Source organism: Bufo bufo, chromosome 6, assembly GCF_905171765.1.
Source record: "Bufo bufo chromosome 6, aBufBuf1.1, whole genome shotgun sequence".
NCBI classification, from domain to species: domain Eukaryota; kingdom Metazoa; phylum Chordata; class Amphibia; order Anura; family Bufonidae; genus Bufo; species Bufo bufo.
The window spans coordinates 28,157,639-28,171,051 of record NC_053394.1 but is presented as its reverse complement, the minus strand read 5'-3'; the positions used below and the strand labels follow the sequence as shown (position 1 = coordinate 28,171,051).

At 43.6% G+C, this 13,413-nt stretch overlaps 1 protein-coding gene across 1 annotated transcript in view; it reads left to right on the top strand.

The window, feature by feature from the left end:
- The window catches only part of LOC121005472 (ovostatin-like), a 46,296-nt gene that overhangs the window by 31,175 nt on the left and 1,708 nt on the right, over nucleotides 1-13,413 (top strand). Inside the window, exons 12-17 of the mRNA XM_040438241.1 lie at nucleotides 5,370-5,485; nucleotides 7,871-7,922; nucleotides 8,239-8,322; nucleotides 8,561-8,737; nucleotides 11,530-11,605; nucleotides 12,673-12,832. Coding sequence (XP_040294175.1) covers nucleotides 5,370-5,485; nucleotides 7,871-7,922; nucleotides 8,239-8,322; nucleotides 8,561-8,737; nucleotides 11,530-11,605; nucleotides 12,673-12,832 — 665 coding nt within the window. The remainder of the gene's footprint in view (nucleotides 1-5,369; nucleotides 5,486-7,870; nucleotides 7,923-8,238; nucleotides 8,323-8,560; nucleotides 8,738-11,529; nucleotides 11,606-12,672; nucleotides 12,833-13,413) is intronic.

The following is a 13,413-nucleotide window of genomic DNA, read 5'->3' as shown; positions in this document are numbered from 1 at the left end:
ACAAAAAATAAAAACTTCCATGAACTCACTATGCCCATCACGAAATACCTTGGGGTGTCTTCTTTTCAAAATGGGGTCACTTGTGGTCTAGTTATACTGCCCTGGCATTTTAGGGGCCCAAATGCGTGCAAAGTAGTTTGAAATCAAAATCTGTAAAACATGGCCGGTGAAATCCGAAAGGTGCTCTTTGGAATGTGGGCCCCTTTGCCCACCTAGGCTGCAAAAAAGTGGCACACATGTGGTATTGCCGTACTCAGGAGAAGTTGGGCAATGTTTTTTGGGGTGTCATTTTACATATACCCATGCTGGGTGAGAGAAATATCTTGGCAAAAGACAACTTTTCCCATTTTTTTATACAAAGTTGGCATTTGACCAAGATATTTATCTCACCCAGCATGGGTATATGTAAAATGACACCCCAAAACACATTGCCCAACTTCTCCTGAATACGGCAAAACCACATGTGTGACACTTTTTTGCAGCCTAGGTGGGCAAAGGGGCCCACATTCCAAAGAGCACCTTTAGGATTACACAGGTCATTTTTTATAGATTTTGATTTCAAACTACTTACCACACATTAGGGCCCCTAGAATGCCAGGGCAGTATAACTACCCCACAAGTGACCCCATTTTGGAAAGAAGACACCCCAAGGTATTCCGTGAGGGGCATGGCGAGTTCCTAGAATTTTTTATTTTTTGTCACAAGTTAGCGGAAAATGATGATTTATTTATATATATTTTTTTTTTTCTTACAAAGTCTCATATTCCACCAACTTGTGACAAAAAAATCAAAACTTCCATGAACTCACTATGCCCATCACGAAATACCTGGGGGTGTCTTCTTTCCAAAATGGGGTCACTTGTGGGGTAGTTATACTGCCCTGGCATTTTAGGGGCCCGAATGCGTGAGAAGTGGTTTGAAATCAAAATCTGTAAAAAATGGCCGGTGAAATCCGAAAGGTGCTCTTTGGAATGTGGGCCCCTTTGCCCACCTAGGCTGCAAAAAAGTGTCACACATCTGGTATTGCCGTACTCAGGAGAAGTTGGGCAATGTGTTTTGGGTGTCATTTTACATATACCCATGCTGGGTGAGAAAAATATCTCGGTCAAATGCCAACTTTGTATAAAAAAAAATGGGAAAAGTTGTCTTTTGCCAAGATATTTCTCTCACCCAGCATGGGTATATGTAAAAAGACACCCCAAAACACATTGCCCAACTTCTCCTGAGTACGGACCCCAAATGGGGTCACTTGTGGGGTAGTTATACTGCCCTGGCATTCTAGGGGCCCTAATGTGTGGTAAGTAGTTAAATGACCTGTGAAATCCTAAAGGTGTTCTTTGGAATGTGGGCCCCTTTGCCCACCTAGGCTGCAAAAAAGTGTCACACATGTGGTATCACCATATTCAGGAGAAGTTGGGCAATGTGTTTTGGGGTGTCTTTTTACATATACTCATTCTGGGTGAAAGAAATATCTCGGCAAAAGACAACTTTTCCCATTTTTTATACAAAGTTGGCATTTGACCAAGATATTTATCTCACCCAGCATGGGTATATGTAAAATGACACCCCAAAACACATTGCCCAACTTCTTCTGAGTAGGGCAATACCAGATGTGTGACACTTTTTTGCAGCCTAGATGCGCAAAGGGGCCCACATTCCTTTTATGAGGGCATTTTTAGACATTTGGATCCCAGACTTCTTCTCACGCTTTAGGGCCCCTAAAATGCCAGGGCAGTATAAATACCCCACATGTGACCCCATTTTGGAAAGAAGACACCCCAAGGTATTTAATGAGGGGCATGGCGAGTTCATAGAATTATTATTTTTTTTTGGCACAAGTTAGCGGAAAATGATTTTATATTTTTTTTTCTCACAAAGTCTCCCTTTCCGCTAACTTGGGACAAAAATTTCAATCTTTCATGGACTCAATATGCCCCTCACGGAATACCTTGGGGTGTCTTCTTTCCGAAATGGGGTTACATGTGGGGTATTTATACTGCCCTGGCATTCTAGGGGCCCTAAAGCGTGAGAAGAAGTCTGGAATATAAATGTCAAAAAATTTTTACGCATTTGGATTCCGTGTGGGGTATAATGAGTTCATGTGAGATTTTATTTTTTTACACAAGTTAGTGGAATATGAGACTTTGTAAGAAAAAAAAAAAAATTCTGCTAACTTGGGCCAAAAAAATGTCTGAATGGAGCCTTACAGGGGGGTGATCAATGACAGGGGGGGTGATCAGGGAGTCTATATGGGGTGATCACCCCCCTATAAGGCTCCATTCAGATGTTCGTATGTGTTTTGCGGATCCAATCCATGTATCCATGGATCCGTAAAAAACATACGGACATCTAAATGGAGCCTTACAGGGGGGTGATCAATGACAGGGGGGTGATCAATGACAGGGGGGTGATCAGGGAGTCTATATGGGGTGATCACCCCCCTGTCATTGATCACCCCCCTATAAGGCTCCATTCAGATGTCCGTATGTGTTTTGCGGATCCGATCCATGTATCCGAGGATCCGTAAAAAACATACGGACATCTGAATGGAGCCTTACAGGCGGGTGATCAATGACAGGGGGGTGATCAATGACAGGGGGGTGATAAGGGAGTCTATATGGGGTGATCACCCCCCTGTCATTGATCACCCCCCTATAAGGCTCCATTCAGATGTCTGTATGTGTTTTGCGGATCCGATCCATGTATCCGTGGATCCGTAAAAAACATACGGACATCTGAATACAGCCTTACAGGGGGGTGATCAATGACAGGGGGGTGATAAGGGAGTCTATATGGGGGTGATCACCACCCTGTCATTGATCACCCCCCTGTAAGGCTCCATTCAGACGTCTGTATGTGTTTTGCGGATCCGATCCATGTATCCGTGGATCCGTAAAAAATATACGGACATCTGAATGGAGCCTTACAGGGGGGTGATCAATGACAGGGGGTGATCAGGGAGTCTATATGGGGTGATCACCCCCCTGTAAGGCTCCATTCAGACGTCTGTATGTGTTTTGCGGATCCGATCCATGTATCAGTGGATCTGTAAAAATCATACGGACGTCTGAATGGATCCTTACAAGGGGGTGATCAATGACAGGGGGTGATCAATGACAGGGGGGTGATCAGGGAGTCTATATGGGGTGATCAGGGGTTAATAAGGGGTTAATAAGTGACAGGGGGGGTGTAGTGTAGTGGTGTTTGGTGCTACATATTACTGAGCTGCCTGTGTCCTCTGGTGGTCGATCAAAACAAAAGGGACCACCAGAGGACCAGGTAGCAGGTATATTAGACGCTGTTATCAAAACAGCGTCTAATATACCTGTTAGGGGTTATAAAAATCGCATCTCCAGCCTGCCAGCGAACGATCGCCGCTGGCAGGCTGGAGATCCACTCGCTTACCTTCTGATCCTGTGAACACGCGCGCCTGTGTGCGCGCGTTCACAGGAAATCTCGCGTCTCGCGAGATGACGCATATATGCGTGACTCTGCGCAGGGCTGGCCTCCGGAAAGCGATCCTGCGTTAGGCGGTCCGGAGGCGGTTAAAAGCCTGGATTGCCAGACCCATATTTCAAGCTGTTACCAATATCAAGATATGAGCAGTTAAAGTAGCCCCCCCCCCCACACACACATTTGTCCATCCAGTTCGGGCTGTTATCCAGCAAGTAGATCCAGAGGAAGGCAAAAAGCCAATTTTCTCCACTTAAGGGGAAAAAAATTCCTTCCCGGCTCCAAATAAGCAATCAGAATAACTCCCTGGTTCAACGACCCCTCTCTAGTAGCTATAGCCTGTAATATTATTACACTCCAGAAATACATCCAGGCCCCTCTTGAATTCCTTTATTGTACTCACCATCACCACCTCCTCAGGCAGAGAGCTCCATAGTCTCACTGCTCTTACCGTAAAGAATCCTCTTCTATGTTTGTGTACAAATCTTCTTTCCTCCAAACGCAAAGGATGTCCCCTCGTCACAGTCCTGGGGATAAACAGATGATGGGATAGATCTCTGTACTGACCCCTGATATATTTATACATAGTAATTAGATCTCCCCTCAGTCGTCTTTTTTCTAAAGTGAATAACCCTAATTTTGATAATCTTTCAGGGTACTGTCGTTGCCCCATTCCAGTTATTACTTTAGTTTCCCTCCTCTGAACCCTCTCCAGCTCTGCTATGTCTGCCTTGTTCACAGGAGCCCAGAACTGTACACAGTACTCCATGTGTGGTCTGACCAGTGATTTGTAAAGTGTTAGGACTATGTTCTCATCACGGGCATCTTAACCTATTATTTCCCCTTTGCAGCAGGATCTGGAACGCTTTAAGCTGGTTAACCTTGCTGTCCCTCTCTTGTTGTAGCCATGGACATACTCCTCCTTTAGTTCTTGCTCTCTTTCATCTCCTGGAGTTTGTGAAGGTGGTGGGGTTCCAGGGCTTGGTGTTGGAGTCTGCAGGAGAGGAGCACATAAAGACTGCTCAATATAGTACCTTCTCCCTCTCTACAGCTAGACTGACTGGAATCTTCTAGAACTAGGGGGTTGGGGCCAGCCCACACCCTAAGCTCTAGAGATGGCTGGGCCAGGATGGTTAACTCTATCCATGCCTGCCTAATGCTAGAACAATAGAGTTTGTGTTCCTTTTCATCAGTATTACACACAGTACAAACAATACAAACTAAATTGAGGATACCCTCCTGGATGCACTAGGGTATGGCATTTGGGCCTCTCCCTAGGCCAGTGACATCACCGTACTTCGTTCATATGGCCTAGTTGCAGCTCAGTCCCATTCACTTCACTGAGCTACAAAACAAAGCACAGCTGCTGTAAAATTTCTCTAGCAATCAGTAATAGAGAAGACATGCTATATTACACGGCATTGCATCTAATGTAAATTGGGTATCAGGTACTATGTGGTTGTGATGGGTCCTCCAAAACTAGAAGAGCTCTCGATACCAGCTCTCTAAGTAATAGCAGGAGACCCCTTCCATGTGTGGATCTACTAGTGATCAGCTGATTGCTGCAGATATAACAGATGAAGCTGAGGGCAGTTGGATATTTCCCTGGAAGGAGCCCCTACTGGTAAAAAGTGGTATTACATGGTGACCATTTAAATGAATGGGTGGCCCTATAAAATGTGATCGCACTCAAAAAGCCACTTCTATGATTTCCATATTTACTAACAGGGCATAAGGAGGGGGCGAGGGGAGTTCCAATTGATAATGTTATCTTCGAGAATACAGCAGCCATTATGGAAGTAGTATTTCTTCTCCAATATTTGCAAACGCTTTTTATGTCCACCATATAGAACTATAGAACTGCAGACTCTACAATAACGTTTACTCAACTTATAAACATTTTTGCTTCAATACAGACATCATATCAGTCAATGTAACTGCAGAAACGGTTGGAATTGGAGATTCATGTGACAATCCCGATCCCAATGAGCCCGCGCGTATAGATACCGTCTTACATTCAGTCATTGTAGAGGTATGTCTATTTCCAATTTCTAATATAAAATATGATTGAATAATCGCAATGTAGAAATGTTAGAAGATTGTATATGAGACCTGAATGCAGGTGGAGTAGTGTTGAGCATTGTGGACATCTGGGCCGGTAAACATGTGCATTAATGACTGCCATCTAGAATGTGCTTCATGTGCTATATTCAAATAACTTGTTTCACAGCGTCGTTAATGTAATGTTTGCTGATAAATGTCATCCTACAAGACTAGTGGGAAATGTAATAAAATATCTGATTACTAATGCATGCTGAGATTTGTATTTACATGATATGACTGTTACCAAGCTGCTTTCCTCTACTTTAAGAAGAAGCATAACTTGAAGTTTCTGGACCCCTGTGTAAAATCTATAATAGGGATCCCAATCTACGGTACCACATTATGAGCCATTTATAATTCTATTTACTTACAGTCAGGTCCATAAATATTGGGACATCGACACAATTCTAACATTTTTGGCTCTATACACCACCACAATGAATTTGAAAAGAAATGAACAAGATGTGCTTTAACTGCAGACTGTCCGCTTTAATTTGAGGGCATTTACATCCAAATCGGGTGAACGGTGTAGGAATTACAACAGTTTGCATATGTGCTTCCAACTTAAGGGACCAAAAGTAATGGGACAATCAGCTTCTCGGCTGTTCAATGGCCAGGTGTGTGTTATTCCCTCATTATCCCAATTACAATGAGCAGATAAAAGGTCCAGAGTTCATTTCAAGTGTGATATTTGCATTTGGAATCTGTTGCTGTCAACTCTCAAGATGAGATCCAAAGAGCTGTCACTATCAGTGAAGGAAGCCATCATTAGGCTGAAAAAACAAAACAAACCCATCAGAGAGATATCAAAAATATTAGGCGTGGCCAAAACAACAGTTTGGAACATTCTTAAAAAGAAGGAACGCATCGGTGAGCTCAGCAACACCAAAAGACCTGGAAGACCACAGAAAAGAACTGTGGTGGATGACCGAAGAATTCTTTCCCTGGTGAAGAAAACACCCTTCACAACAGTTGGCCAGATCAAGAACACTCTCCAGGAGGTAGGTGTATGTGTGTCAAAGTCAACAATCAAGAGAAGACTTTACCAGAGTGAATACAGAGGGTTCACCACAAGATGTAAACCATTGGTGAGCCTCAAAAACAGTAGGCCAGATTAGAGTTTGCCAAACGACATCTAAAAAAGCCTTCACAGTTCTGGAACAAACTCTTATGGACAGATGAGACCAAGATCAACTTGTACCAGAGTGATGGGTAGAGAAGAGTAAGGAGAAGGAAATAAACTGCTCATGATCCTAAGCATACCACCTCATCAGTGAAGCATGGTGGTGGTAGTGTCATGGCGTGGGCATGTATGGCTGCCAATGGAACTGGTTCTCTTGTATTTATTGATGTGACTGCTGTAAAAAGCAGAAGGATGAATTCTGAAGTGTTTCGACAATATTATCTGCTCATATTCAGCCAAATGTTTCAGAACTCATTGGACGGCGCTTCACAGTGCAGATGGACAATGACCCAAAGCATACTGCAAAAGCAATTTGCGGACTGCAAAACACATACGGTAGCCTTAACGCATTAAAACTCTAGAATTAACGCTGATGTACAGTATAACATTGTGATTTTGACAAGCCAGAGAAGGTATCTCTGTGAGGTCTTCTATTTTAAGGACAGGATAGAGGGGAAGAGACGAGTTTTTAATGATTTCATTTAGTATTTACCTGTAAAATATTGTCTAACTCTGCTATGTATACCAATTAGACCTGCATCCTCCACAACTGAAAGAGAAAGCCTATGAGATCTGCATCCTCCACTCAGTCATAGAGAAAGCTTGTAAGACTTAATTCCCCCAGTCAAAGAGAACATCAGTCAGCCCTGCTTCCTTCACCCCCTCATAGAGAAAGCCTGGGAGTCGTAATTACTCCTCACACACAGAGAAAGCCTGTGAGTCCTGCATCCTCCACACCCTCATAGAGAAAGCCTGTGAGTCCTGCATCTTCCACTTCCTCATAGAAAAAGCCTGTGAGTCCTGAATCCTCCACACACTCAGAGAAAGCTTGTAGGCCCTTCATCCTCCACCTCCTCATAGAAACCTCCTTTGAGTCCTGCATCTTCCACTTCCTCATAGAGAAAGCCTGTGTGTCCTGCATCTTCCACTTCCTCATAGAGAAAGCCTGTGAGTCCTGCTTCTGCCACAGGGACATACAAAAGCCTTCTTCCTGTGCCCTCTGATCATGCCCTATACTGCCTCACATAGGAGACCTCTTTAATTTGTGGGGTTTTCTTAGCTGTGGTGATTTATGGTTCACAATATACAAACTGATCACTTTAATTGTGTTTTTTTTAAACTCTTTTTAAGCTGCCAGGCATTCCCAAAGAAGAAACCAAGACCTCCTTAGTTTGTGTACAAGGTAAGATTGTAACTTGGGTACTAAAGTGTAGGCACTACCATTTACAAGAAGGATTTCCCTGTATCAGCTCTGATACTTCTGCATATGTTACTTGATCTGAAAGTGACATGATGTGACTTTAGCTGGGGTTTAGCCATGTGGCTGGCATTGCAGCTGTGTTTCATTCACTTGTATAAGTTGAGTTGCAACACCAGAGACATTCAATGGGCAACGTGCTGCCGGTCCCTATAGTCGCTTCCACACTTACTACCCTGGTAGATACAGCTAGATATTTTGTATAATACTTGATGAATTTTGATGTTTCTGTCTATTTCAGATTCAACTACAGAGACTCCCGTAAGCATTTCACTTCCTGCAAATTCTGTGGAGGGTTCGGTAAAAGCAACAGTTACAGTAATAGGTGTGTACAGATGAGCTGATATGGAAATATCTATATCTATCTATTTATATGTGACGCTACTACATGGAACCCAAAAAAATGGGTGATCGACTGCTCCCCATTCTATTGGAGGGGATCAGTCCCACTGCCTACATTATGGTGGTTATTAATCCCCATATTGTCCTTGGTCATGGTTATTTATACTGTACATACTGAGTTCATCTGTTTTATTTAATTTTTCCATCTTTTAAATTCACAGGAGACCTTGTGGGTCGTGCGATAGTCAACCCACAGTCTTTGACCAATGAGCCCACAGGATCTGGTGAACAGAATGTCGCCACCTTGATGCCAATACCTGTAGTTCTTCAATACATGAATATAACCGGGCGCCTGACGGAGGAGGCTAGATCCCGAAGCGTGGAGTTTATGGGGATTGGTAATATATCTACTTTCTTACACTTATAGTATACATAGTATCAGCGTGTCTGTTCATTGTATTTTTATCCCTATGGCTCCATAACTTTTATCTCCAGGGGACTCCAGTAAAAATCATTTCTCCCGTATGTATTACTCCCAATGATGATGATGTCGGAAGTCACAACGGTATCTTGTACTTTTCTGAATGACAACACATCTTACAGAATCCGGCAGGTTTCTCACTGGTTCTTGTAAATGATGTAAGACTATTGCCAATCAATTATCTCTTCCCCTCCCTACTCCCAGGGATAGAGTTGGCATACTGTTTGTGAAAGCAATGCTGCTGCACAGTGCAGCCTGCATCCTTTCCTGGGTATGAGACCTGTGTAAGCCGTGTACCGGGGAGGGCTCCCCAAGATGCAGCAAGGTCAAGAACGAGGAAAGCAACTCCAACTCCAGTTTTTGCCAAAACAGTGTTTTACTTAAACGTGGTAATGAGCACGACCACAAATGCTGGTAACACACAATTAAAATTTCATACACCCAGCCAGTAGGCTGAGACCCTTGGCTGCACAGCGCAGCGCCCTCCGGTGGATGCTGGAGGTAAGAGCGTTTATTTACCTACTGGCGGGCTCAAATAAAACAGCCACGCCTTACCTATTATTACCCTAAAAATAAGGAACAACTGTTTGGGTGCGTGGTGCGGGCTAGCCTGTGGTGCAGCACAATGGCTTACAATCCTGTTGTACTTTATAGTATTCCCCCTCCAATAAATGGTCATGTAGCAGGTGCCCTTGTGTTTCTTCTGAGTAAACGCCAACCTGGCTTGCGTTTGTGGTGCAGTTTATCAGCTCTCCAGTGTGAAATGTCACTTTAACTGAGCAGTCCTTGTAATGAACAGTTAACAATCCTGGTGGCCTGACACAAAAAAAAAAACGTAAATAGCTGACTACAGGCCTGGTCTCAGTCTCTAGGATTCTAGGCGCCAACACTTAAGATGCATGCACTTGAGGTGCATGCACGATCAGTCTTACCGACCTGGGTCCGCTCTGCATCAGCTGGTGACTGTGAATCGAGCAAAGGCTTCTCCAACAAGCGTGCGGTACTGCAGTGTATGTTGCTTTGCTCCTCAGCTCTCATCAGCATTCCTGGCAGCAATCCTCCTTCCTCTGGACAGGATCAGGGTTTTGGAAAAGATCAGCTTCACTTGGCTGCAGCTCTGGTTACTGAAGGATGCTCCCACACCTGGATGTCGATGGATCCTCTGGTCAGACAAGTCCTCAGTGTCTCTCTCAGCCTGACTCTAAAATGGTCGCTGTGTCACTTCCTTCTCCAGGCTTTTGTATAACTCCACCCCTGGGAGTTTCTAACATCACATGAAATGCAGTCTGTGGCTAAGCTTAGGAAACAGCGGCCTCTTGTGGCCAAACAGCAGAATGTCATTGACGATCGTTTAACGTCATTTTCACAAAAGCAGTGTTCACACAAAGAGAGCTGTTTCCCCATCTCACACAGGGGTGGATTGGCCATAGACCCTACAGGGAAATTTCCCGGTGGGCCGATGCCCCAGGGGGCCACCCAAGTCCTCTCCTCTCTGCCACTGACTGGGTATATAATGAGCTCTCAACAGTAATTAATGCTGTGAGAATCATGTACTTGACCAGGGACCATACATGCTTCCTAAATTCAACTACTGTGGCCCACACCTCACCTCCCAAGCCCCCCTACTGCATACCTTAATCAAAGATGACTGTAGAAGCAGGACAGAAAATGGTAGCTATTGATGGCAGTATATTGCGCTACACTGTGTTATTTGGTTCTACTGTGATGGTATTTGGCACTATGGTATTGTCGACCCCACCTACTTGTGTTGCCCCGCTTTCTGTTAATTTGGACCAGTCTACAAAATTGGTTTTAGTTTTATTTTCCAGGGCCACTTTAGGTTCCCAGTCCGCCCCTGATCTCACGCCTGCATCTGTGCCTTTCCAGTATTCTGCCCACAATGTGGAATGACCTACTGTATTCTACTATAGCTTCTGATACAAGTGGTTACCAGAGCTTTGGTTTCTACAATCCAGATGTGGACAGAAGTTGGGCTAATTTTTTATAAAAATCAAGAAAGATGAGGCATGAAGAATAACAGAAGAACATAGTTTGATGTGGTCTAGGTTAGGGGGTGATGAGTCTTCCATGGTTTTTCTTTAAGTAAAGCAGTTTTTTTTAACATGTAGAGTGTAAACTGCAGCCTATAGCTGTTTGAATATTTTTGAAGAGTATTACAAAAACATTTACCGTTGACTTTCATCAATATTTTTTATATTTCAAGGACAACAATCTAATTTAGGATGCAGATTGTAGTTTGTCTTATCAAGTGTAGCTAGTATGAAATGTGGACTATAATCACTAAGTTGACGGAAATTTCTTGAACAGAGTACCGTCTGGTCGTTGAGCTTTGAGCACACAAGTGCAATCCCAGGTAAACAGTGGTGAAACCACTGCAGTGCATCACTGGCAATCTCAGAACGTTTCGTCACTTAAACCTTTGTTGTGTTTTCTTGGGGCGAAAGTAGAGAAAAAAGATCAACATGAATCTGTTCAAACAATGCCTAACCACCATTGTAGCAAGTGAAAAACAAAAAGAGCCAAGAATATAAAAAGACGAAAATGTATATGTGTTTGCAATCTACAGAATTGACCTGAGGGCATGCTAAATTCCTCTTATTGTTCTAAAACATGTTGTGAGCATAGCCTTGATGAATACATTTAATATTAGGTTCTGTGGAATAATTAAGTATTCATCCTTTATTCTAGGTTACAGGAGGCAGCTGCGCTTCCGAAATTTTGATGGAAGTTTCAGCTCTTTTGCAGGAGGAAAATCCAGTTCATGGTAAGAGCATATGACATGAAGGAGAGGAACGTAAATTCACTCTTTAAAAGGACATGTTTACGAGTAATGGTGTACGGCAAAGAGAAGAGTGTAGGGGGGAGTGCATGTCTGTGAGGTGGTCACGTACATGCTGCTCCACTTTGAATGATTATTTTTGAGAGAAAGTGACAGAAAACGTTCTTTAATAATTCTATGGCATAGAGGCTATAACTTTTTTTCCTAACAAAATTGTGCAGTTGTTGGAATACGTGGTGGTGAATCTTTCTGATTGCAATAATCACATGAAAAAATTGTTCATTTAATAGATTTTCTTCCATCAATAGGTTTACGCCTTGCCCTCTTATAAAGAGCGGTTCCACTTTGGTCAAATTGGCATATTTTCCCCCATGTGAATTTCAGGCCATATGAACCCTTGCCCTTACCCCGTCCAATATTTACTGTATGTTCTTGGGTAGCATGCACAGCTGATAGGATGTGGTCCATTAGTCAAGGGGGGCCATCTGACACTGTTTTCTGCAACTCAGCTTTGCAGTATAGACTTGGGCAGAAAGAGCAGAGTTATCATGATATTAGAGGACAGGGGACAGTTATCCTATAATGCTGGAGGCAGGATAGTTACACCATAAACACACATAGGGTCCTGTATGCAGCTGTGCTTTACTTCCCTGGTCTCTGCAGGTGACAGTGTATGCCATAAATGTCAGATAGACTTGGATGCCACCTCTAGGCCATGCACTCATGTGGATAATAGGGGTTAACCAATAACTGTCAAATCGGGTAAAGAATGAAAGGAGAGCTAGCTGCACATGTTCTTCTATGGAGAGCTAGCTGCACATGTTCTTCAACAAATGGGCTGAAAGACCCTGGTTCCTATATATTGGTGCAGGTCTCAGAGGTAGGACATGCATCTGTCATGTCCTGCAGATATGCCCTTTATGTAGAAGGCACTGTAGGAATACTTCTTTACAAAATCAGATCAGATAAGTATTGAAAAATGTCATTTTGGATGAAGTTATCCTTTACATGCAGTCCTCACACATCTGTTTGGCTTATGTTCTTGTATTCAGGTTGACTCTACGGACGCTGGAAACGTTTCAGTCCATTGAGCCGTACACCTTGGTAGAACCCAAAATAGTTAACCAAGCCTTGGTGTATCTAGAAGGACTGATGGATCGGAACACTGGGGCTTTCAAACCTCAAGGGTCTCCGATTAACAATGCCCTGATGGTAATTACTTTTTGATTCATGTTGCAGATCAGAGTGATTTATATGTTCTGCAGTCAGATGATTTCCCCCGATAATTATGTGCATTTGTCGCTTAAGGGGTTGTTAGATTTCTGTAACTGTGAGGGACTGACACCGAGAGGAGGGGACCACCGTGCAAGAACAGTATGTGGGCCCCTTGCTTTCAGCTAGTTCAGTATAAAGCATCTTCTATGTCTCTCTAACAATCCCCCAGTTAGGCCTCATGCACACGACCTAACGGGCGGCCTATTGTAGAAATGCCTATTCTTGTCCGCAAAACAGAGAAGAATAGGACAGGCTATATTTTTTTTGTTGGGCCACGGAACGGAGCAACGGATGCGGACAGCACACGGAGTGCTGTCTGCATCTTTTGCGGCCCTATTGAAGTGAATGGGTCCGCACCCGAGCCGCAAGAACTGCGGCTCGGATGCGGACCCAAACAACGGCCGTGTGCATGAGGCCTTATATTGAGCAATGAGATAAATTAGGCCCATAGGGCTATGTTTGTGGCACGCTGGACATGCAGAATTTCTGTCTATGCAGCTGAATTCCACTTATTCCCT